Genomic DNA, 23,772 nt, shown 5'->3' on the forward strand with positions numbered 1-23,772 from the left:
CCATGGACAGAGGAGCCTGGTGGGCTACAGTCCATGGGGTCACAAAGAGTCAGACTTGACTGAGCAACTTAGTGAAATCGTTCTGTGTGGATGGCTAATTAGATCAGCCACTAGAGCAGAATCAGCAGCTGTCACTGCAGCCATGAGTCTCTATGCAACTTTCAGCAACCGCTTTCAGCTCTTGGCAACACCCTTGTTGTGAGTCATTTAAACTCCTTGTCATGCGTGGCATTAAAAAGAGGGTTGCCTATATCTGGTGGCTGTTCTCTGAGAACCTCTAACACAAGTTACAGTGCACACAATGAAACATTAACTGCACGAAGGAACTCGAAGTGCTGTATTTAACTGCATTCAAGACACCATTGGTTGCAGGTTGCACCATTGTTTTTGCATAATGTGCACGTGTACATGCTAAGTTGCTTCAGTCGTGTCCAACTCTTTGTGACCCTATGGACTGTAGCCCACCAGGCTCCTCTGTGCATGGGATTCACAAAGACATAAGACCTCTGCCGGTTAATTTTAAGACAGCGTCTGCTGTAGACCAATGCAAGATGTTTAAAAATGTGCATCTTAGGATACATGAAATGTGTTCATTGCTGTAGTTTAAGGTTCAGAATCAGGACAGGAGTGAGACATAGTGGGGACTGTCAAGGAGAGAGGCCCGCTAGGCAGGATCGAGAGCATCTCACCGAGTGTCATCTCGAGTTGCTCTTGGAACCCACGGGTTTGCATCACTTGTGGGACAAAAGGCTCCCACGCTTGGCGGAGCTTCTCACTTGGAAAGTTGCTCAGTTGCGCCTTTGTGACTGTTGGCTTTGCTCGCTCACTTTGCTTGTGGCTGCAGGTCACAGTCACGGTCAGCCATGCGTGATACAGGGTGTCTTTTAAATTGTCCGGTGAGGGGTCTTGACTGATGTCGCCTCACACACCTATCTGATAGAGGACACCCCCTAGGCATTAACAGTTTATCGCAGTGAAGCTTCAGGGTGAGCCAGGTCTGCAGTTGCCGTCCTGCCCTCAGTGGACAGAGGTGCTGGGAAGACTCCACTTTCCCTGTTGACATCTTAGTCCAGCGCCCGTCGCCGAAGGCCCCAGTGGAGCCGGCAGCCTTGGAGAAGGAGCACCCATGCATCTTCCTTGTCCCCTCTTTGTGCTGAGGCTGCGGGCTTGTCCAGGCCCGGCGGGCCAGCCGTGGCCTCCACCCCCCCGGGTGGCCTGGAAGGAGCCCCATAGAATGACCTGGATTTATCCCAGCATCCCTTTCCCTGATCATCGGGGTCCCAGACCCTGAGGCGGGGAAAGGTTGAAGGCAAAGAGAGAAGGCGGCAGAGGATGGGATGCTTAGATAGCATCACCGACCCAGTGGACGTGAATTTGAGCAAACTCTGGGAGATGGTGGAGGACAGAGGGGTCTGGCGTGCTGCCGTCCGTGGGTTCGCCAGGAGTCAGACACGACTTAGTGACTGAACAGCAGTGACCCACTCGCTGTCAGACACCTGGTGTTGACCCTTGGGCATGTCACCGGCCCATGCTTGGGACTCTCTGAGGCAGACAAGTTCAATTCTGCCTTTCTCCTGTGTGGTAGATGGCCATCTCATCATTCCAGCAGGCCTGCCCCAGGGGCGGGGGGGTGTTTAAGGAGGCCCACGACCACCCACACATTCACTCATCAGTGGCCCGGCCAGGGCCCTGCCCCGGTGATGCTGCTACTCAAAGCCGAAACACATGGCTTCTACTCACGAGAAGCTTCTAGTCTCGTGCGGCCTTGCTGCTCCAGGCCAGTCTGCTCCAGGGGCCAAGAGGAAAATCTGAAGGCTTTGTGGGGCGATTCTCTCCAAAACCAGTGTGGCAGCTGATGAGGATGTTGCAAACAGTCTCAAGGTTTGGCGGCTTCTTTGGGGAACTTTGCATGAAAGACGAGTAAGGCGATTACCAGACGTGGCTCCATGGCTCACTCAGCTTACCTGGAAGCTTTTTGTCCCGCTGGTCACACTTGGCCGGGTGGACCCGAAGCTGGCAGTGGGCCCTCAGCCGCCTTGGGGACTAGCCTGGGTTCCCTCCCTGCCTCCCTCCTTCCTGCTGCTTTTCCTTCCCGCTTCCTGCTTCCCTGTCTCTGCATCTCTTTCCTCCCTTCTTACAGTTTTTATCCTGTAAAATTATAAAGTTTATTTCTAAACTGTGTCTATTTGTTCATGTATATTTGGACAAGCTCTCTTTAGGCAAAAAAATAAAAAGGTGTGATGATTACAACCAGATAAGAATGTTTCATATTCCCATTTGGGGGGCAAACAGTTGTTGCTTGGTAGCCAGGATAGAAAGTTTGAGGCTTGTACAGGTTCTGCACAGACTTGAGTATTGACTAAATACAGTGCACTCCACGAGGGAATATAACTTGGAATCGGTTTCACAGAGTTAGACTGCACCGCAGTCATTTAAGGAATACAGAAGGAATACAGATGAGAGGTGTAGTCATTTCAGTTCATGAAAAGTTAAAATCTAAAATACGTTTTTAGGGCTTCCCTGGTGGTCTAGTGGTTAGAGATCCGCCTGCCAGTGCAGGGGATGCAGGTTCTATTCCTGGTCCCGGAAGGTTCCGCCTGCCTCAGAGCAGCCCAAGCCCAGGGCCTACAGCTTCTCTGTGAAGCCTGTGCTCGGCCACGAGAGAAGCCGCTGCAGTGAGACGCCTGCTCACAGCAGCTGGGGAGCAGGCTCTGCTCACCGCAGGTAGAGAAAGCCCATGCGCCGCAGCAGAGACCCAGCACAGCCAAAAATGAATGATCACACATGATCCTTTTTTAAAAAAAGGAATACAGTAAAATATATTTTAAAAGTGATATCTAGTTATATGCACTGTGTCTGCTTTCAGTGAAGCTCTTGAGTAAGTGCTACTCAGTAAAAGACTTTTATTCTTTATTGGATGCAAAACGGGATCATTTCAGGCTCAGCTGGCTTCCCCATTCCTACTTGTATGAGATCAGGCAGATGACTCAACTCGCTGAGCCCCATCTGGAAAATGGGGATGATAATACACTCCCACTCCTAGGATTACTGTGAACATTAAAATCAGATAATCCTGAGAGGCATTAGCATGGTTACATGATAAAAATTCAGAAGACTTGAGCTTTTCTTATTCACCATGATCGGCTACAAATCAAAAAGCATCATAATAGCTTCACACCCTTCTCTCAAAGAGTCACGTACAAATCAGACGTTTGAACTATTGCCCATTGCTAATGAATGGAGTGAAGGTTAATGAAGTTTTACTGTTTAAAAAAATGGTTTTTCTGTTTTTTTTTTTTTTTTTTTTTTTTAACTTCTCTGTAGTTCTCACCAGTGTTCACTGGGTGGCTGCGGCGGGGTCAGCAAGTCGTGCTGCGGGCTCGCTCTGGCCGGATGTGGTGCCCACTAGACGGGGTGCTGGTTGACCCCCTGGAGCCTCCTTCCTCTCCCCGAGGCAGCTGGGAGCCTCCGTGAAGGCTTGTTAGTTCCTCAGGAGAGGCCCAGGGCCTCGTCACTTTTTCTGAAACATGTTTTTGCGGGCCGTCTTGAACTGGACCGTTTGGAAAGCATTATCTGTTCTTTCCAGAGTATCTTATTCTGTCTCACCTCCAGATATGGTCGCCACCCCGCCTTTATCTGTGAGGGAGGCCTCTCCACCTCTCTGAGTCTGTAACATCTGAGAAACTCCCAGGCCCTGGGCGTTTAGGCTGCAGCTTTCAACTCCCAGCAGCCTGTGGAAAGGAAAAACGCCAGAAGCCAGGTGACCCACAGTGTTCGGGGGATCTGGCTCTGTCAGTCTGATCATTGTATTGTCTCAAAATAGATCAGAAAGCAAATTCCACTTCAGCCTCAGCGCAGAGCACCAAGAGCTCCTGAAAAGTGGGCCTGATGATCCTGTGATCGTGGGCGGTTTTAGCGCGAACCTCGTAATCTTTGAGCAAGCTGTCCTTGGGAGTTTGCTTATCGGGTTCTGTCCTCTGGGGGGGTTTAACGGCAGACCACCATGTTTTATGCAAGAGACCAGAAAATCGGAGGCCTCGAAGGGCCAGGCAGCCAAGAAGGATTTCACTTGTGCCCCCTCCTTCCTCTTTTTGTTCCTTCCTCTTTTTATAGTTGCCACCGGAGAACATGGAACCAGACCGTCCTCCCCACGCACAGACGTGCCGCTCCCCCCGGGGTTGACTCGGCCTCTGTTCTGGACAGCACGGTCCACTGATTCGGCCCCCTGCTCAAGTTACTGAGGCATGTTTTATAGGTCTATATCCACCATGCACATATATATAATACATATATAATACACACATACACATGTATAATACACACATACACATATATAATACACATTTATTCATATGCATAATACACATATATATAAAACATACATTATAGTACATACACAGAGACACACACACAATTAATGTATTATCTTTTTCTTCTCTTCAACTGAAATGTTTTCTTGTGGCAATTTAGCATCATATTCTTAGCTGCAGCCCTGGCTGAGGCCTGGACAGTAAGATGACCTTGGTTTTATTAGACTTAACGTTTATGTCATGTATTTTCAATTTCATCCCTGAGTATAAACTGGGTATAATCCTATGAAAAGACAAGTAAACAGGATGTGTGAGTGTTCAGTTGTGTCTGACTCTTTGCAACCCCATGGACTGCAGCCCACCAGGCTCCTCTGTCCATGAGATTTCCCAGGCAAGAACACTGGAGGTGGTTGCGGTTTCCTTCTTCAGGGGATCTTCCCAATTCGGGAATAGAACTGGAGTCTCCTGCTTGGTGGGTAGATTCTTTACCACTGAGTCACCTGGGAAGCCCTGGGTAGCTTTAGGAAGCTTCCATTTTTATGATTTTATAAATGCCTAAAAAAATTGGTTGAGGAGCTTTTAAAATAATAAAGGAGGACATAGAATTGGTGAAGTGATGGAACAGGGAATACAAAGACACCCCCTGGCTTTGACATTTAGGAGCCAGAAGAATGATTTTATTGTTAATCTTTGTCCACCGCACTCAGCATGTGAGGTCTTAGTTCCCTGACCAGGGATCGAACCCACGCTCCCTACATTGGAAGCAGAGTCTTAATCATTGGATTGGCAAAGCAGTCCCAGAAGAATGATTTTAAATCCCACTCAGTGCCTCCAACTTAAGCATTATTGTTGGGTTTGGTCTTGTTTTTCATGTAAGTGAGGAGAATCGTTTCAATCATTTGTTATCAATGAACTTTTATTGAGTGTCCCAGAGCTTTCATATAGACGAGGTGGCCTGGGGTCTGAGGGAACAGGAGAAGGGAACTTGGGTGATGAGAAGGCTGGGGTGCAGTGGTCGGCATGGGCAGAGCACAGGGAATCCTGTCTGGACCGTCTGCTAGGTGCCTCTGGGCGGCTCACTAACCTCTGAGAGTCTGTTTCCTTATCTGAAAAACGGGGTTTAGATGAGAAGAAAAAAGTGCAGTGTCTGCCATGGTGCCTGGTCCATAGAGGAGGTTATATTTAAGAATAAATGCTAGTTCTCAACTCCTTGCTCTTGAGTCTCTCTTGTCTTGGCCAAAAGCAGAAAATAAGACATGGAAGCTTGAGTTTTAAAAACCACGTTTTCCATGAAAATATATGTGTGATGGGGGAGGTTGATCACAGAAAAAAAGTAGTGAAAAATGCATCTACCAGCGAAAGCCTGGAAAAGATCCAAGGAATATTTCTAACCTTGCCCATATTATCAGCCTCACAGGAAATTAGGTTAACTGTCCTTTGTTCTGGGCACTGCAATATGTTCGGAATGTATATCAAGATGAATACTCTCTCCTTTCCACACATGCTTCCTAACAGCCCCGCACAAGTACTATATTGGTTTCCGGTACGTCCACCCGTTAACAGAGGAAGCGATTGGAGAGATGGAGCGGGATGGCCTGGAGAGAGCGGTCGCCTTCACGCAGTACCCCCAGTTCAGCTGCTCCACCACGGGTAAGCCTGCCTGCCGATGGTGGGGCGGCCCTGGCCCCGCTGAGAACCAGCAGAGCGGGGCCGGAGGAGAGGGTGAATCACTTTCGATTTGAATGGCAAATCCAGCCTGTCTGTGTTAAACGTGAGAGTTCAGGTCAGTCTATTTGAAATCTCATGGTTCATCTGTCCCTTGAGTTATTAGCCAGTGCCCTGAGAATTACAAATGGTGGGTGAAAGGCAGCGGCTTCCAGGGTCCAGTGCTTTAACGCGTGTAGAATGGATCCGTGATGCGCCTTAAGTCACTTTCTGTGTTTGTGTAATAAACCTTTGTTTTTATGGCTACGCCAGTATTCTTATTAATGCAGCGAAGGTGATAGATGTTTCCATTTTGCAGGCAGAGGTGTCCATACAACATTGGAAATATGGATATGTATTTTGGTTACGGGTTGGTTCCTGGTCAAACCAAAGCCCAGTTTAGGGTTTCCTCTGCTAACTTCTCTCAGTGTTCTAGATTTAAGCAAGTATTACTGGGTGGTGTTTCCTAGATATTTAATTGGAGCTGGAGGATAATGTTTTGCCAATCTCTGTATCATTAGGTATAGGTAAATCATCTAATGTCAGCCACAATTACATTTGTTTGCATTCTTTTTCAAGGCTCTGGGGTCAGCACATTTTTACTTCTAAATTGCTTTTGGACATTAGTGCATATTATTTCTATAACAGGAAGGAGAAGACAAAAGGCTACTGGAAGAAATCTTGGAAGCTTAGTGTGTGCCTTAAATATTTATTCAGAGCCCCTATGAAAGTGCCTCAAGAGTTTGAATTGTAATTTCTTTTGGATATGTGCCTTTAAAATGTCTGGTAACATGTCTACCATGTTATTGGAGAAAAATTTTATGACCTTTCTAAGCTATACTTTTTGCCTGGCTTTCAAAAATATACCTCAACTCACCATGTACATGTCTGCTCTCAAAACTAAGCAAGAAGATGGTTATTTATGTGACAAGGGATTGACAACCGGCACGTCTCCCAGCCGGCTCGGCCTGTGTGTGCTCCCTCGGACACAGGGAAGGTGCAGCCTCACTGCAGGGGTGTGAAGGCATGCTCATTCTTGGAGGCCCCTAGAGTGTCATTTATCTGTTGCTTTACTTACACATGTGTTGTGGCAGCACCAGTATATTTGATGTATCACTTTTTTCTTTTTTTTTAATATCTGCACATTTATTGAGTTTATCATGTAAAGTAGAGAGATTTAGGTCTTCCATAGCAGGATTCTGACAGTATTTCTAATTCTTTAGTTAAGGTTTCTGTCTATGAAAACTTCCTACTTTTTATGTAGTCTTGCTTTGATCAATGACCTTTTTTAATCAGGCAATTTTTTTTTTTAGTTATGCTCTGCTCTTAATTACTACTTTAGGCATTTCACCGAATGTTTCTGAGTGACCCAGAAGACCTCCTGTGGCTGCTGAAAGTCCTTTTGTATTGGCTTGACCAAAAAGTTCCTTCAGGCACGATGTTATGGGAAAATCCAAACGAACTTTCTGGCCAACCCAATCCATCTGAAAATGAATGTTCCTCTGTGAAATGTAGCTTGCAACATGCAGGTGGCGGTGACTGCTTCTTGATTTCTGGAGAGACGGGTTTTGAACCTGGGATGGACTCCATTTGGATTTATCTGACTCATTGCAGTCTGCTCAGAAAAATGGAACTGGATTTTATTTTTTTGAAAATCGAGTCTTAGCCTGAGAGTACATGTGATGTCCGTATGGCTTTGTCCTGGCAAGCATTTTTTATTTGGAGACCTGACTGATGAATAGTTATAGTAGAGAAACTAGTGGTGTCAGGAAGCATGGCTGTTTTGGGAGTATTTGCCCCACGTGAAGATTGATGAGGAGGCCCCCATGTTAGGGTTGGTTTCATAGGATTAGGGCTTGGCCCCAGTGCCAAATCCTCTAGGCCAGGAAAAAAATTGCCCTGGGTTGGCACCATCTGCCTTCCTTTCTTTAGTCTTTGAATTTTCATGTTAACCATCTCTTGTTTAGAAATACAAGTTTTGATAGATTACCTGCAAGGATTTGGTACCCATTTAACTTATTCTAGGGAGTGAGGATAATTTAATAAAGCAGATAAAAATAGAGAATGAGCTTAGAAGCCTTAATAAGCTGCTATTCTTGTCAATGAGCCATTAAAAAGGATGATTATAAAGCTTTCATTATAATGTGGAAAACACTCATTCATAATGCTAAGGAAAAATGCCCTAAATATTCAGGATACAAAAGTGCCCATATACTGAAATGAATTTGTGAAACATCACGGCTATAACGAAAAATCACTGGAAAGAACTAGTTAGAATAAAACAATGATTGTGGTAGCATGCTGGGGTTATGGCTGGTTTCTTTTCCCTCTCTTTCCTACCCCCTCTATTTCCTGTAAATGGGGTTGATTCCCTTCATAATGGGGAAAAAAAATGTAACATGTTTTCCGTTGTAAGACTTGGTCCTTGCAAATAACGACCGCTTATATTTCATAAATCCACCGCCACTGTGCTTCTCTAGAGAAGTGGCCTCACTAATCTTTGAAAGGTCGTTGAAATTGATTGCTTTTTAGTGATCTTCATTTGCAGGGTAGTTAGATCTATATGCATTTTAGAGTATTGAAATGATTGTAATTAGACTGACTCAGTGCAGAAGTTACCTGCTTTGAACTTATAATTACTGCCTTTACTAGTCGGTTTTTTTATTTTCACCATAATCCACATGCATGTACTAAGTGGCCCCTGTATATTTCAGGCAGCAGCTTAAATGCCATTTACAGATACTATAATGAGGCGGGCAAGGAGCCCACAATGAAGTGGAGCACGATTGACAGGTGGCCAACGCACCCCCTCCTCATTCAGGTAAGCCGGCCTCTGCCAGCTGCCCACCCCAGCTTCTGGTGTGGGCCAGGCTCTTGTCCCAGCCTGCTTTGTGGGTGTCCTTCCGAGCCTACTGTTCTCTTCCTTAAATCGTGTGCTGGGGAATAAAAAAAAGGTATTTGAGTCTTGATTTATTATGCCAGGAGAAAAGAAATGTAAAGGTTAAACTCTTACCTTTCTTCAGATTAATAGTATTAATTGCAAACTATCAGAATTATGTTTTGAATTTTGTATTTCACAGTGACCAAAAGAACGTTAAAGAATATGCAAGGGAAAAGAATTATGCAGGGTGTTTTATCTAATCTCCATTCATAGACTGAATAGCCAACTAATAGATTCTCTATTTTCTAAATCTGTTAAAATATCAAGACCTAAAGATTTTAAAGGGAATATATCTACATGCTCTGAGACACAGAATAAATTTAACATTTCAATTGAGAAAATATCATATATTAGAAGAAGTTTCATATGTCCCCTATGCAGTTTATATACATAATATTTATAGTAACAGATGCTTGGTTTTAGGAGAATAAGTTAAAACTACAATTCCAAAGCTTTGAAATGGTGTTAGGATATACTTTTTCACTCTTTAAATATGGGAGTACTAGTGGGGATTGTCCGTCACACACACACTGCTTGGTTCTGTTGGCAGAAGTTTTCTACCTTTGAGTTAGTTTAGGTAGAAGAAATAGTAAGTGACGTGGGGCTCATCTAGTTTATGTTTCATCCCTCGGAGGTTCTCACTCAGGCTAAATACCTGCTTACACACTTTTTTTTTTGAAGCCTGGAGTCACTTCCACCTGTAACCACTAGATGGTGGTAGACCTCGTGGGACGCCGGCCGGCTCGCCCCTGAGCTGTGTGCATAGGTGCTGTCAAGGGTTAACGCAGAGGCTGAAATTCAGTTTTAAGCGAGAAGTGGGCAGAAGGCGCCTCCCCTCAGGGATGGGTGTCGTTTTGGTCCAGGTGTGGTGTCCCCACCGAGTGTGCTCTTTCCGGGGAGGCGGTGCCCGTCCAGACTGCCTGCAGCCCCAGCCTGGCCTGCGTGCTTTGCTCCGGAGGCCCGGGCTTGGGAACGAGGGGTGTCTCAGGTCAGCGGTGCCATGTGGCAGCAGAGAAGCGGGGATCTGTGCAGCATCTGCCTGCCCTGATCGAGGCGGTAATTAGATTTGCATTAAAATTCAGTCCTTTGAAAAGGGGGGAAGCCGAAAGATGGAAAGGTCTCTTAACTGAGGAAGTCTCCCTTCATAAAATGAAAGGGAATTTTAGAGGCATTTATCCGCCCTCCTCGATGGTGTGATTGAAGGCTCTGAGAGCCGCCTGCCGCTTTCATTCTGCAGAGGGGCTGCGCCTGGAAAATACCGCAGATGGGTTTTAGATGATTTCAGGGCACTTCTGCTTGCCCACGCCTCCTCGGTGCTGCAGACGGCTTAGAGTCTGCTGTAAGCCGTAAGAAATTGTGTCTCTACTTGCATGCAAGATGATAAAAGGAGAAATCCTACTAAAATCTTGAGGAAACAGAAATTTAGAGTTTATTAGTATTATGTGGATTACACAAGAAGATTTGATATCTAGTGGAAATGAAAAAAAAAAAAACAAACACCCCAAACTAAACAAAAAATAAAAGCTGGAACTAAAAATCTTGTGTTTAATCTACATTTCTACTTATAATAATTACTGAAAATAGCCATTTTGCTTCTGTTATCTAACTGCTGGAATATTTAGAGTAAATGAATGTTGCAGGCTGTCTTTAAACTTTGCACTGGGCTTCCTTATCTGGGCTTGTACAAATATAATCTTTTCTGAGCATCCTTAGTCTACTAACACTGCAGAGACCACCAGAAAATACTGTTTATGTCAGTGTCTCATCCTATCACATTGACTCTGTAGGTAAATTATACATTTTGAAAAGGGAGCAAACTCTCTTAGCACCATTTTGTGCCTTTGAGCGTTAATTTATCAAAATTTGAGGGGTCTGAGAAAACTAATAATATTCCAATTTTTGTTATGGAGTAATTGCTCATCCTGTCATATTAACCACTGATGTATCAAAATGCCATCAAATGCAAATGTACATGGTTCTGGTAAACTGTCCGTGATAATTTTTTTAATATTATGTTTTAAAAACATTTTTATTTGGAAATAATTTGAAGCATGCAGAAAAACTACCAGAATAGTATATATGGAACTCTAATCTCTTTATTTAGATTCCTGCATTAACATTTATCCTACTTTATCATTTGCATACCCTTTGTGTGTGTGTGCATATGTGTGTCTATGTATACGTAATTTTTTCCTGAACCTTTTGAGAATAAGATATATATATGTACACACACACACACACAGATGTGTAAAACCACTCTTTACACCTAAACAGTATATTCTTTTCCATAGCAATGATACAGTATTCAACTTCAGCAAACTTCATATTGATACTGAAATCTATCCAACTTCCGTTCATACTCCAATTTTGTCAGTTGACCCATTCATGTCCTTTGTAGCCATTTGCTTTATAAGTTGAATGACAGCATGATTAAAGAGTGAGATGAAAGGAAGCCTCCTCAGATCTGGTATTTCAGCACCTACTGATGTGACTCTGGACGTGCTGGCTGAGGAAGGGGATTGGCTGGTCTGGTGGACAGAGATGTGGAGGAGCGGGAGCTGCCTTCTGGCCCAGGTTCGCAGATGGGACCCGACGGCCCCCCAGTCGGCCGCGTCTCCCCTCTCTGTGAATTGAACGAGAGTTGTGCAACCTTCTCATCTGCTGTTAGGAAGGTCATTATGAAGACTGACTCACGGAGGCCAAGGCCGTAAAAACGGAACCATATTTTCTTACCCCTCGGTTATTTCTGTCTAATGTATTTTAATGTGATATGCCTGAAAGCCAAACTCGGGGAGATTCAGAAAGCCCCTGTAAGCGGTTTTCCTGCTAACTGAGCGAGCGAGAGGTCTTAAAACAACTCCTCCTTCCCATCTGCCTTTCCTTTCCATCTGGAAGTGTGCCCCATGCCTCCCACGGGGAAGCAGGTCCAGAGCGTTCATTTTCAGTGAGCCATTAGCGAGCTTTAGAAGTTTCCCATCAAATTCCCCAGGCCCCTGGAACTGTTATGAGCCATTCTGATGATGAATCAAAGCTAGAGAGACTGTACTGTTGGCAGTTTTTTTTTTTTTTAAACAGAGACAGTTCCCGTGTTTGAGGGCTTCGCTGAGATTTGTGATGTCGCCCTTATTTACAGAATATTTTCTTCTCCTTCCATGTCTTTCTTCCCGCCCCCTCTGTATCCCCACCTTTCTTGGTGTTCCCGCAGTGCTTCGCTGACCACATTCTGAAAGAGCTGGATCACTTTCCTCCTGAGAAGAGACGTGAAGTGGTCATTCTTTTTTCTGCTCACTCACTGCCAATGTCTGTAAGTAAGAACATTTTGTTGGATGACCCAGTGGTTCAGTTCAGTCACTCAGTCGTGTCTGACTCTTTGCGACCCCATGAACCGCACGCAGCATGCCAGGCCTCCCTGTCCACCACCAACTCCCGGAGTTTACCCAAACCCATTTCCATTGAGTCGGTGATGCCATCCAACCATCTCATCCTCTGTCATCCCCTTCTCCTCCTGCCCCCAATCTTTCCCAGCATCAGGGTCTTTTCAAATGAGTCAGCTGACCCAGTGGTAGAGGGTTCAAAAGGTATAATGTGGATCCAGTTTCCGTTCAGCCTAAGCCCAGTAAAAGGAGGAACTCTAAAATCTCAAACTGAGCTTGGCGCTAATTTAGCTAGACTCATTTCTTGAGATCTGAAAATGAAAGTTGCTCAGTCGTGTCCAACTCTTTGCAACCCCATGGACATGTAGTCCATGGAATTCTCCAGGTCAGAATACTGGAGTGGGTAGCCTTTCCTTTCTCCAGGGGATCCTCCCAACCCAGGGATCAAACCCAGGTCTCCCACATTGCAGGTGGATTCTTAACCAGCTGAGCCACCAGGAAAGCTCTTGAAACTTAATAACAATTAATTCAGACTATGATATTGTGAGTAGATATTATCTTGCTAAGTCCCTTTAAAATGATAAGTTGAAGATATATTCCTATGTGAGAATTTTATTAACTGGCACAGTTAAAGAAGGCTGTTTCCGCCTGCTGGTAGGGCTTCAGTACTGAGACTGAGCGCTCCCGTCCCCATTCTTTTTGTCCTCAAGCCTTGACAGAAGTTGTCTGAATTCTAGGAAGTGATTCGTTTCTCATTTGCCAAGGCTCAGGAGCACATTTTGGCCAGTCAGTATAAAATGTATCCAGTTATGATCTGGTTGCTCCCTAGTTTCTCATATTACACCGGGGGTTCGTTAAAATACCACCTCTGTGCCATGACTATCGCGTTTTTGGAGACAAGAGTGGTGGAGCTGGTATGTGTGTGATGTACAGAAGCGCTTGGGGTGAGCAGCCCGTTTCATCAGCTCGCAGCCTTGTGTCCTAAAAACCTCGCTGTCAAGCTGGAGAGGCGGAGAGTTACCGCCGTAGGCGTCATGAAGCTTTTAGCTGCGGGGTTCATGAGTTAACCCAGGGCCCTCTCTGGGGCCCCCCTTCTGACCGGCCTGTGCCGCCACGTGGCGGTCCGGGGCGAGCCCTTCGCAGCCTGCGTCTCCCTCTCGCCCGGGGCACGGCCGTCCTCCTGCTCGGCCCTCATCCCTCCTGCGTACCCGCCCGTGTGTGATGAGGCCGCGTGGGAAGGGCCAGAGCGGAGCCGGGAGAGGAGGCGACGCGTGTTCACGCGCGGACGGTGCCAGGTGCTGTCTTCTCTCCTCTCTTCTCTCCCCTCACTGCCCCTTCTCCCGCTCAGGGCCTGAGCACGCGGCTTCCAGGGTTTTTGTCTGGTTTTTGTTTTTGTTTTCTGCCCAGGGTCTCAGGGGGAACCGAGGCACACCATTAAGCCAGAAGGGTCGGGATGGGGTCGGGAAGGCGGAGGGATGGTCGAGCAGGAGAGCTCTCCTTGCAGGCTCCGCTCTTCTGCGTTTGCTCCTAATGAGTTCCCCTTGCGTGCTGGGCGCTTCGGTTGTGTTCAGCCCTGCGACCCCACGGACTGTAGCCCACCAGGCTGCTCTGTCCGTGGGATTCTCCAGGTAAGAGTACTGGAGTGGGTTGCCATCTCCTCCTCCGGGGGATCTTCCCGACCCAGGGATCGAACCCCCGTCTCGTCCGTCTCCTGCACTGACAGGTGGGTTCTTTACCACCGGCACCACCTGGGAAGCCCCTTTCCTCCTTAATAACTTTTAAAACTATACATGTTATGTACGTTGAAGTCATTTTAGACTTATGGAAAAGTTACAGAAATAGTACAGAGCTCGCTTAGCTTCTGCTAATGCTGACATCCCACATAACCGGAAGTCCGCGATCAGACCTGAGGCCTGAGCGGAGGCGCAGTGCTGTTCCCGGAGGACGTGACTCCCCTTTCACCAGCTCTTCCTCGGGTGTGGCTTTCCCCTCCCAGAATCTCACAGGGCACGCACTTGGACAGCTCCTTAGGCTCCTCCAGTCTGGGACAGTTCCTCATACTGTCTTTGTCTTTCCTGAACTTGATATTTTTGAAGCACGATTTTGTAGCAACCTTGGTGGCCCAGACGGTGAAGACTCTGCCTGCAATGCAGGATCGACCCGGGTTCAATCCCGGGGTGGGGAAGATCCCCTGGAGGAGGGCATGGCAACCCACTCTGGTATTCTTGCCTGGAGAATCCCGTGGACGGAGGAGCCTGGCAGGCTACAGCCCATGAGGTCACAAAGAGTTGGACACGAGTGAGTGACTAGTGCGCACACACACAGAGTTATTTTGCAGCATGCTCCTCCATTTGGATGTGTTGGGTATTTTCTCATGCTTAGACTGAAGTTGTTTATCACCAGGAAGAATAACCCCTCCTATCCTTGCCAGACCCTCGTGCTTCTGAACGCATCACGCCAATTCGTCTTACTGCTCCCGATGTGATCCATGGTCATTTGCCTAAGGTGGTGTCTTCTGGATTTGCCCATTAGAAAGTTACTATTGTCTCTTTGTGATTAAAAGTATCTTAAGTGAGCTTCTTAGAGATTGTGCAAATATCTTGTTTTTCAGACTTTTGCTCACTAATTTTTAGCCTCCAGTGGATATTTCTCTGTTGGTCTAATGGTGACTTTGTATTTCTCTCATTCCTTCTGCCTTTATGTTTTGAATGGCGAACTCACTTTTAGCCATATCATCAAATAGCTCATCATTTCATCTCAACAGTGTTTACTAAACACCTACTCTATTCCAGGCACTGTTCTAGCCCCTATTGCAAAATAGGGGAATGACAAAACAGACAAAAAAAATCTTTGCCTTCAGGGAATGAGGGAGAGGAGCAGATAATAAGCATAATAGATAAGAAAACAGTATGAAACATCAGAAGGTAGTAAGTGTTGTAGGAAGAAAGCAAGCAGGATGGGGGGCTTAGAAAGGCGGTGCACAGCTACATGGGCTTCCCCAGGGAGCTGAATGGCAAAGAATCCGCCTGCCAATGCAGGAGACGTGGGTTCGATCCCTGGGTCTGGGAGATCCCCTGGAGAAGGAAATGGCAATCCACTCAAGTATTCTTGCCTGGGAAATCCCATGGACAGAGGAGCCTGGTGGGCTATGGTCCATGGAGTCGCAAAAGAACTAGACACGACTTAGCAACTAAAGAGCAACCATACAGCTAAATATTAAAGCAGTAAGAAGAAATTTCTGTTGTACACTTTCATAGGTGTTCACTTTCAAAGGTGAGGAGCGCTTGCAGACATTGTCTGTGCTCAAAGCGTGGCCAGGGTCCGCTGCTGTGGGACGAGTGGGGAGAAGGAACTGGAAGGAACTCGAAGGCACAGGCCATGTTCTCAAGGAGCCTGGAATCTGAGCCACATGCTGCTGCTTCCTGTCACTCCACTCGTGTTCACCTCTTTTGTTCACCTGGGCCCCACGAACTCAGTAGTTCTAGACACTGTCCGTACAGCACTCTTTCAGCTCCATTTCTAAAATCGGGGCGTTCCCTGGGCAGTCCAGGGGTTAAGATACCGGGCTTTCACTGCCGTGGCCCAGGTTCAGTCCCAGGGAACTGAGACCCTGCAAACTGCACAGCACAGTCAACAATTAAAATAAAGTCAGCCCTTCGGGTAACTAACCACAAGTGAAGGCCCATCTCATGTTGCCTCTTCCTTGCCAGCTTTTCTGTGTCATTGTCCCTAACTCAGCTGGGGGATTGGAGAAACCCATCCTCCAGTGGTGTATGTGGTCAGTCTCCTATGGATGACGTGGATGTAGGATCTGATGCATTCCAGGAACCCGCCAGCCGATTTGGTACCCTGTGCTCCTTTGGCCAATGAAGTCCATCCAAGTGAGTTGGGCCTTGAGCTCAGCTGGCGTGGGCATCAGTGTGGAGGCTGAGGGGCAGCCTCCAGTCCAGGGCTCAGGCCGCCTGCCCACCCAGCCCCAGGCTCTCACAACCCTGCACAGTGCTGGCGACTGAACTCCTATGTCTCTGCTGCAGGTGGTCAACAGAGGGGACCCCTATCCTCAGGAGGTGGGCGCCACTGTCCAAAGAGTCATGGACAAGCTGGGTTACTCCAACCCCTACCGACTGGTTTGGCAGTCCAAGGTAGGTGACTTCCACATGTTTGCAGGCAGTCAGCGCTTCGGCAGATGTCTATTTTAGGACTTAGTTATAAAACAGTCAGATTTGGCCTTTTCATGCAGACAGAATGTTCTACAATAACCTGACTGCTCATATGAGCAGGAGGAATTCTTCAAGCAAATATGATGGAGAGGAAAACAAGTGATGAGCAGAATTCCATTGATTCCATTCAAACAATAGATTATTTTCAGTTGAAATCACAGAAATTCTTTATATTTTGCCAGCTTCTAGAAGGCTTCAACAAGCCTAATAAGGAAATACTAAACACATTAGTGAGGTGTAAAGCATGGCCCTCACCCTTACAGGGAGGCTCTGTGTGTGTGTGTGTGTGTGTGTGTGTGTGCCCGCGCACGTGTGAGTGTGTCCGGTGCAGTGGGCTGTGGTAAGACACGGTCCCTGTGTGCACTCCTCCTGCTTTCTCATAGGTCGGCCCGATGCCCTGGCTGGGTCCTCAGACAGACGAGGCCATCAAAGGGCTCTGTAAGAGGGGAAGGAAGAACATCCTTTTGGTTCCGATAGCATTTACCAGCGATCACATTGAAACTCTGTATGAGTTGGACATTGAATACTCTCAAGTTCTAGCCAAAGAGGTAAGTGTGGTTATTAATCCCATTTTGATTTGATTTTTTTTTTTGAAATGTCATTTGTTTTAAAAGGTAGCTCTCTCTGCAGTGATCTGATTGTGTCATTCAGAAATATTGCTTGGTATGTGTGTTTGTATGTACTGTGGCCTCCTCGTTCCGGATAATACTTCATCCGCGTACTGATCCAAGCACATCAACTTCACTTCCACATTTGTAGGGGGAAAGCACTTACATGCCTTTGCAAAATGGGTGACCCGGGCATCACTGCAGGCAACATCATTGCATTTAGTTTGAGTTACTGTACCCATTGAAAGTAATAAAAACCACATTTCCTTGAGAAAAAAAATAAGTGTACTCACCAGCTTGGAAGAAAAGAATTTTATTGTTCTCTATATAATTCCTTTCTTCACCTAATAGTGCCCTTTGCTCGGGCTGTGACGCTGCTTCTGTTTGGGTTTCGAGGCACCAGGATCCTCCTCATTTAAGAAAGACCATGGGATGAACTCTGGAGCAGTTATGTATTGTAATTTCCCTGACCTCTTTTATGCACTCACTTAATTAGCTGTTTGCTACTATGCTGTGATCAATCCGATTATTGAAATAACAAATACCAACCATCCTGAGTGTCTTGTAACGAAAGATGGATGTGATTGTCATCCACATGGAGGAAAACCACTGTTGACCCATCTCAAGGCTTCTGAGGGCCTGCCTGAACCTGCGTCCCCTTCCTAGCATGGTTTCTGTGGGAACCGTGGAACCCTGGGGACCCAAAGAGACCTCCCCGCTCATCCTGCATCCCAGCTCTCGGCCCTGGTCATCCCACGTGTGCTGGGTGGGGGCCTGGTCGCGAAGAATACGTCTCCCTCTCTGGGACCAGGTGGCAGGTGCAGGGCTGGGTGGAGAGTGGGTTGGGGGAGCTTCAGCAGCAACCCCACCCCTACCCTTGGCCCCGTTTTTGTCTGTGCCAGCCGGTCGTGAAGGTAGAGGGCGCCTAAGGTTCTTGTCAGCAGTTCTGATAAGGAATTTATGGGAAAGTTGTAATTGGCTAAAATGAGATTGTAGGGTTATCTATGGACTTCATTTAATGATGCTTTCTAGGAACTTTCCTTGTGGTCCAGTGATTAAAATTCCATGCTTCCACTGCATGGGGTGAGGGAGGGTTCAATCCCTGGTCAGGGAACTAAGCATGCTTTGTAGTGTGGCCAAAACAAAAACAGTGTTTGAGAACAGTGACCAACAGCAGAATAACCAGCTTACCTCTCTGTGAAGTTTCAGAATATGATCGAACTGTTGAGAACTATGTGTTTGCTGAATCTCACCCATTTCCCATTTCCAGTCTTCTAACTTAAAAGATAAAGCAACGGAAAAGCCATCAGCATTTAGAAAGGGAAAGAGAGGATCCTAGCTACCTGAGTAAATAATAGTTCGATATTTCTCAATTATTTGTGGGATAATTAGCTGGAATTAACAGGATATTTTTGGAGAGGGGAGTAAGGATGGTTGTGAAATAATCCTTAGTTTTTTAATTTAGACTTTCCTGGGTAAGAATATATTTAAAATCCCAACTCTGCATATTAGATTCAATCTAGTTTCAATACACATTAAATTAATTTACCTCTTTTGGCACTTGGAATCAAAGCATGCATAAAAAAAATTTAAGTTATTAAACCAATATTCTGCTTAGGTAGAGTCTATAAGTAGGCATTACAAAGGTGGACTAAAAAAAGAACGGTAAGCAGATTTAAATTATTTGAGTATTCTATCCGACAGTACCTCAAAAATGGTTTGGAAACAAAGCACCCATTGGAAGGTCATGGGCTGGGGGGTGGGAATAGAAATTGATGAGCAATTTGATAATAGGTGAAAATCAATGTCTATGCGTGGTCTCAGGACTATTTTTCATTTCTGGGTAGTCTGCAAATACTTTGGTACCAAGACTTTGAACTGTGTGTGTATCTGTATGTGTATTTATTTTTTTGTAGCAGTTTCTTAAAAAAAAAAAAAAGGAAAATAAAATGTGTATGTGTTTTTCCTTTCTTTTCTCATTTGATTCAGTGTGGACTTGAAAACATCAGAAGAGCGGAGTCTCTTAATGGAAACCCACTGTTCTCGAAGGTATCGCTAATGTTACAACCATTTTAGTAGAACATGTTGGAGAGCGGTCCTCTGAGAAACTCTTACAGAATATTGGTTTTCTCACATATTAGAACATTTTGAGTTCCAATTAATTAGAAAAATAAAATCGAATTCCTTATACTCTGGCTCTCTCCTCCTTCAGAGAGTCCCTGTTTTCTTATTTCTACCCACCCATCACGACGTCTAATTTAAAATCTGCCTTCCAGAGACAAGGTTCGGCAGTTGGGGTGTGGGGATTTCGTTTTCTAAAACCTGTATTTTCGCCTTTTCTCTAAGCTGAGAATTCTTAGGAAAGGAAGACATTATAGAATTGGGTTCAAAGGATGCAAATCAATAATTCAGGTGAAGAGAAGCCCCACGCCCTAGCGCTCCTCTGGGCAGATGGGGCGTGGAGGCGGCGTGGGGAGCAGCGGGGTCTGTGCTTCTGACCGTCTGTCCTTCCGTCTGTCCTCAGGCCCTGGCCGACCTGGTCCACGCACACCTCCAGTCCAAGGAGCGCTGCTCCACACAGCTGACCCTGAGCTGTCCGCTCTGCGTGAACCCCACCTGCAGGGAGACGAAGTCCTTCTTCAGCAGCCAGCTGCTGTGACCCCGGCGGCGCCGCGGGGCGGTGCGGGTGCCCGGCCGCCGGCCGCCTGCGAGGCGGAGGAGGGCGCCTCCGGCCCTTAGAGAGGAGGTGGCATCCGTGGGCGTAGCCTCAGGCCACACGCTGTGTGCTTTCTCCAGGAATGGACTCTGGAGCCCTCCTTGAGGGCTTTCTGTTTTTATAGACCAACGCACCAAGCGTTTATGGTCCCCCCTCCCTGGCTTAAGTTTGGAAGGTCCACTAGGCTATTTTTTGAAATGAGTTTTAAAAATTTATCTTCTGAGATGCACACACACTCTCAGTACGGATTTTGGTTTTATAGCCCCCACCCCCCAAAGAAAACCCCGCAAGGGTGTGAGGAGCTTGCTTTGGGGGCTGTCAGTGTGCGTGTGCTGGGGATGCTTTCGTCGCTCAGCCGTGTCCGGCTCTGCGACCCACTGACTGTAGCCCCCCGCGCTCCTCCGTCCGCGGGATTCTCCGCGCGAGAACGCTGGAGTGGACGGCCAGTTCCTTCTCCAGTGTGTGTGAGGTCTGTCTAAAGCCTCGCACTTGTGTCTGAAGTGAGCATTGTTGAGTAAGTGAGATATAATTTGAGAGACGAAAGGCGCCTCCTCCTTCCCTCAGCCCGTGGATTGTAGAGTGCCGGTCCGATGGGGTGGTTCCTACAGTGACTGCTCCCGGAGGTCACTGTTAATCGGTCCTTTTGCTCTTCGTGTGTGAACCTCACGTTCCTCACCATCAAACTGAATCAAGTGTAGGTTCCAAAAGGGCTCTTGAGTTTCCCCAGGTGCACAGGGTTGATAAGCGTGTGGTAGTTGCACATTTGTCCTCCCACCTTGGTGGGGATCCTGGTGGCACAGGAGAGGGGGTTCCTGCTGACCGCTGTCTCCAGGGGCAGCGCAGCGGGACCTGAAGGGAAGGGCTGCCACTCACAGCTCCTCCCCACCTTGGTGGGGATCCTGGTGGCGCAGGAGAGGGGGTTCCTGCTGACTGCTGTCTCCAGGGGCAGCGCAGCTGGACCTGAAGGGAAGGGCTGCCACTCACAGCTCCTCCCCACTTTGGTGGGGATCCTGGTGGCGCAGGAGAGGGGGTTCCTGCTGACCGCTGTCTCCAGGGGCAGCGCAGCGGGACCTGAAGGGAAGGGCTGCCACTCACAGCTCCTCCCCCAGACCTCCCCGCCCAGCATCTTCATCTTGGTTGAATGTCCCCTTTCCTGCCTTATTTGTTTGAAGAGTTTTGAAAAGTCAACTATGTTTTGTAACCTCAAATTCTTAATTTACAATTTTTATTATAAAAATTATGTAACCGTGCTATAGGAAATTTGGAAAAGAGAAACGGAAAAGAACCACTCTAATGTGACAACTATTAATCATGTTGTTATATTTCATGTTAAGTCATTTTCAGTGGATATTTAAGGTGCCATTGTACAACTTTGTTCTTCCAAAAAAGCATTTGATTTTTTTTTAAGCCAGTGAAAGTATTCATGGAGCCATAGATCTTCTATATTCAGGGTTTACTATATTAATAAATACAATATTATTAAGATTTTAACCAGTGTGATTCATTGTCTCTGTTAAAAGTAATTCAGGACTTTGGGGAGTCCAAGGGCTAAGACTCCATGCTCCCAACACAGGGGGTCGGGGTTTGATCCCTGATCAGGAATCAGGCCCCACATGCCGCAGCTAAAAATCCTCTGTGCCACACTAAGACGCCGGCACACCAAATAATAAAAATATATTGTTTTAAAAGCAATCCAAATTTGTTACTAATCAAAATTATTAAGAGGAATTTACTTTGTAATGCAAGAAACATGCCATTCACTTTCGTTAATAGTTTTCCCCCACTGATAACAAAGCTCTGAAATTTGAGTAGCATCTACATTGTTTTTTTTTTCAAATTGGCTCTCCTATTAGTAAATTGTGTTTCCAGAAGAGGGTACAAGGCATAGACAGTAGCTTAGAGTTTTCCTCCTCTGTTTCTGCCCACTTTGGGGGAACTGGGTTCGAGGTAGACTTTGAAGGACTGTCCCGCAGTGAAGTGAGTTCTGTGGGTTGGTGCTGGAAGGCTGGTCCTGCCTGCAACCCTTCTCCCTCCTCCAGGAAATTCGCCTGCTCACCTCCTTATTGCTAAGGAAACCTCCAGATCAACAGTGCCTCAGCTGTCAGGAAAAGCATCCTTGACTCTTAAGTTGGGCCGGACTGGCCTTTGTAGTGAGAGGCAAAGTGAAAGTGTTAGTGCTCAGCTGTGTCTGACTCTGTGACCCCATGGGCCATATTATATAACCCACCAGGCTCCTCTGCCCATGGAATTCTCCAGGAAAGGATACTGGAGTGGGTAGCCATTCCCTACTTCGGGGGATCTTCCTGACCCAGGGATTGAACCTGGGTCTTCTGCATTGCAGGCAGATTCTTTACTATCTGGGCCCCCAGGGAAGCAAAGAGGGCAAAGGGGGATTTAATTATGAGGATCAATGCCCATGGCATTTGTTGTTCTAAGAAGTGTTACCTTCAACTGTTACTAACTAAAGATGGGTAGGGGCCCGTACCTGAAGGCAGAGTGTTTGGTAGGATGAAACCAACAGTTGCTCTTTTTAGAAGTAATGGTCTTTGGGAATTGTTACCCTAATTTGTCAACTTTGAAATACAAATGTTTGCCCTGGTAATTAGCAGTGTACTGCTGGCAGTTTCTTTAAGCTGCGCTTGTGTCTAGACCTGGCTTTAAGTGATGAATCACCTTATACTGCAAACTTACAGAAGTTGTGATGATGAGGCAGTTTAGCTTGCCAGGGTTATTATAAGGCTCAGAACCCTGTCTATTTAGCACAAGAGGAAGGAACTCTTCTATAGAATATGCATTCTGGAACAACTGACCTTTTTAAGATTAAAAGAAAATTTTGTACCCAAAGAAAATTTGTTTTGTATCAGGAGAAATGGAACTCATTATTAAAATCCCTTTAAATTTACATCCGCGGCTAGTTTATGCTGAGTGGTAAAAACCCATGACTTTCCCTGGTAGTATCTCAGCGTACACATCCCCGGCTCAAGTATCCCCTAAGCAGAAGGTGACATTTCTCCAGGGTTCTGTCACATTTTTCCTTTTATGGCTGAAATTATTTAGACGATGATGATTATGTAGCTATATGAGGAGTCAGTGGATTTTCAGTTCCAAATTGCCCAAACTGGCCTATCAGAAGGTACATTATATTAACAATACTAAATTTATGTTAGGACATTTACATAGTAATAGATATTTCATTTTCTTCTTCATTTCTTTTCCGGGAAGATACACTGAGTTGGTGGGATGAGTCTCCTAGTAAAGTCACTGCGTTTTTTTTTCCCTTGGCTAATCTGTTCTCATAAATTGGGTATTTAATTCAAGCAACCCTAAGGTATGCAAGAAGAGAGGTCATTTTCTCAACCTCATGCCACTGTGTTTATCCAAAATAAGTACTGCACCGTGAGGGTGGGTCCACACCACTGAGCAGGCACAGCAGTAGGACGGGCCCCCGTCCCAGAATGAGTACTCGTGGGTCTGTGATCCTAGGAACTCTGCTGTGTTCTCTCCGCCACTCCGGGGTTGGGGCCTGTGGGAGGGGAGGCAGGAGGGGATTACGGGGTAAGGAGCCCCCTTCTGTTAGCCAGAGGGCAGAGTTTAAAGCTGGCAGCCCTAAGAAGGAACTAACACCTGTGTGCCTGCAGGCGTGCGCCCGTGTGTAAGCCCAGAGCCCTTGCCTGCATCCTCGGTATTGCATCTCTAAGCTCTTAAATCGGCCCGCGAAACCCCTGCTGTCAGGATCCTGAAGATGGCCCATGAACATGCTTCCCAACATTGGGTGGAAATGGGAAACTCACCGAGATGTCACGAGCTGGAAAACGAAAATTCTGAGTTCACCCTAAAATTAGTGTCCTAAATTAGGATACTGCAGTTTCTGTCTTAATAAGGGAATCCTCAGAGGAAGA

The 23,772-nt window shown here is 46.4% G+C and overlaps 1 protein-coding gene across 2 annotated transcripts in view; it reads left to right on the forward strand.

Annotated features, from left to right (window-relative positions):
• FECH (ferrochelatase) overlaps positions 1 to 21,364 on the forward strand; it is a 35,899-nt gene extending 14,535 nt beyond the window's left edge. Inside the window, exons 5-12 of one of the 2 annotated variants that reach the window (XR_011482655.1) lie at positions 5,826 to 5,960; positions 8,729 to 8,835; positions 12,161 to 12,259; positions 16,364 to 16,471; positions 16,933 to 17,097; positions 19,147 to 19,206; positions 19,682 to 20,638; positions 20,749 to 21,364. Coding sequence is in view for 1 of the 2 variants with exons in the window: in XM_070452473.1 (XP_070308574.1) it covers positions 5,826 to 5,960; positions 8,729 to 8,835; positions 12,161 to 12,259; positions 16,364 to 16,471; positions 16,933 to 17,097; positions 19,147 to 19,206; positions 19,682 to 19,816 (809 nt within the window). In the remaining variant the exon portion in view is untranslated. Of the gene's footprint in view, positions 1 to 5,825; positions 5,961 to 8,728; positions 8,836 to 12,160; positions 12,260 to 16,363; positions 16,472 to 16,932; positions 17,098 to 19,146; positions 19,207 to 19,681 lie in introns of both variants that reach the window. The other variant, XM_070452473.1, reaches the window with a different exon arrangement.
• The last annotated feature ends 2,408 nt before the right edge of the window (positions 21,365 to 23,772 follow it).

This window comes from Odocoileus virginianus, chromosome 22, assembly GCF_023699985.2.
Source record: "Odocoileus virginianus isolate 20LAN1187 ecotype Illinois chromosome 22, Ovbor_1.2, whole genome shotgun sequence".
NCBI classification, from domain to species: Eukaryota; Metazoa; Chordata; class Mammalia; order Artiodactyla; family Cervidae; genus Odocoileus; species Odocoileus virginianus.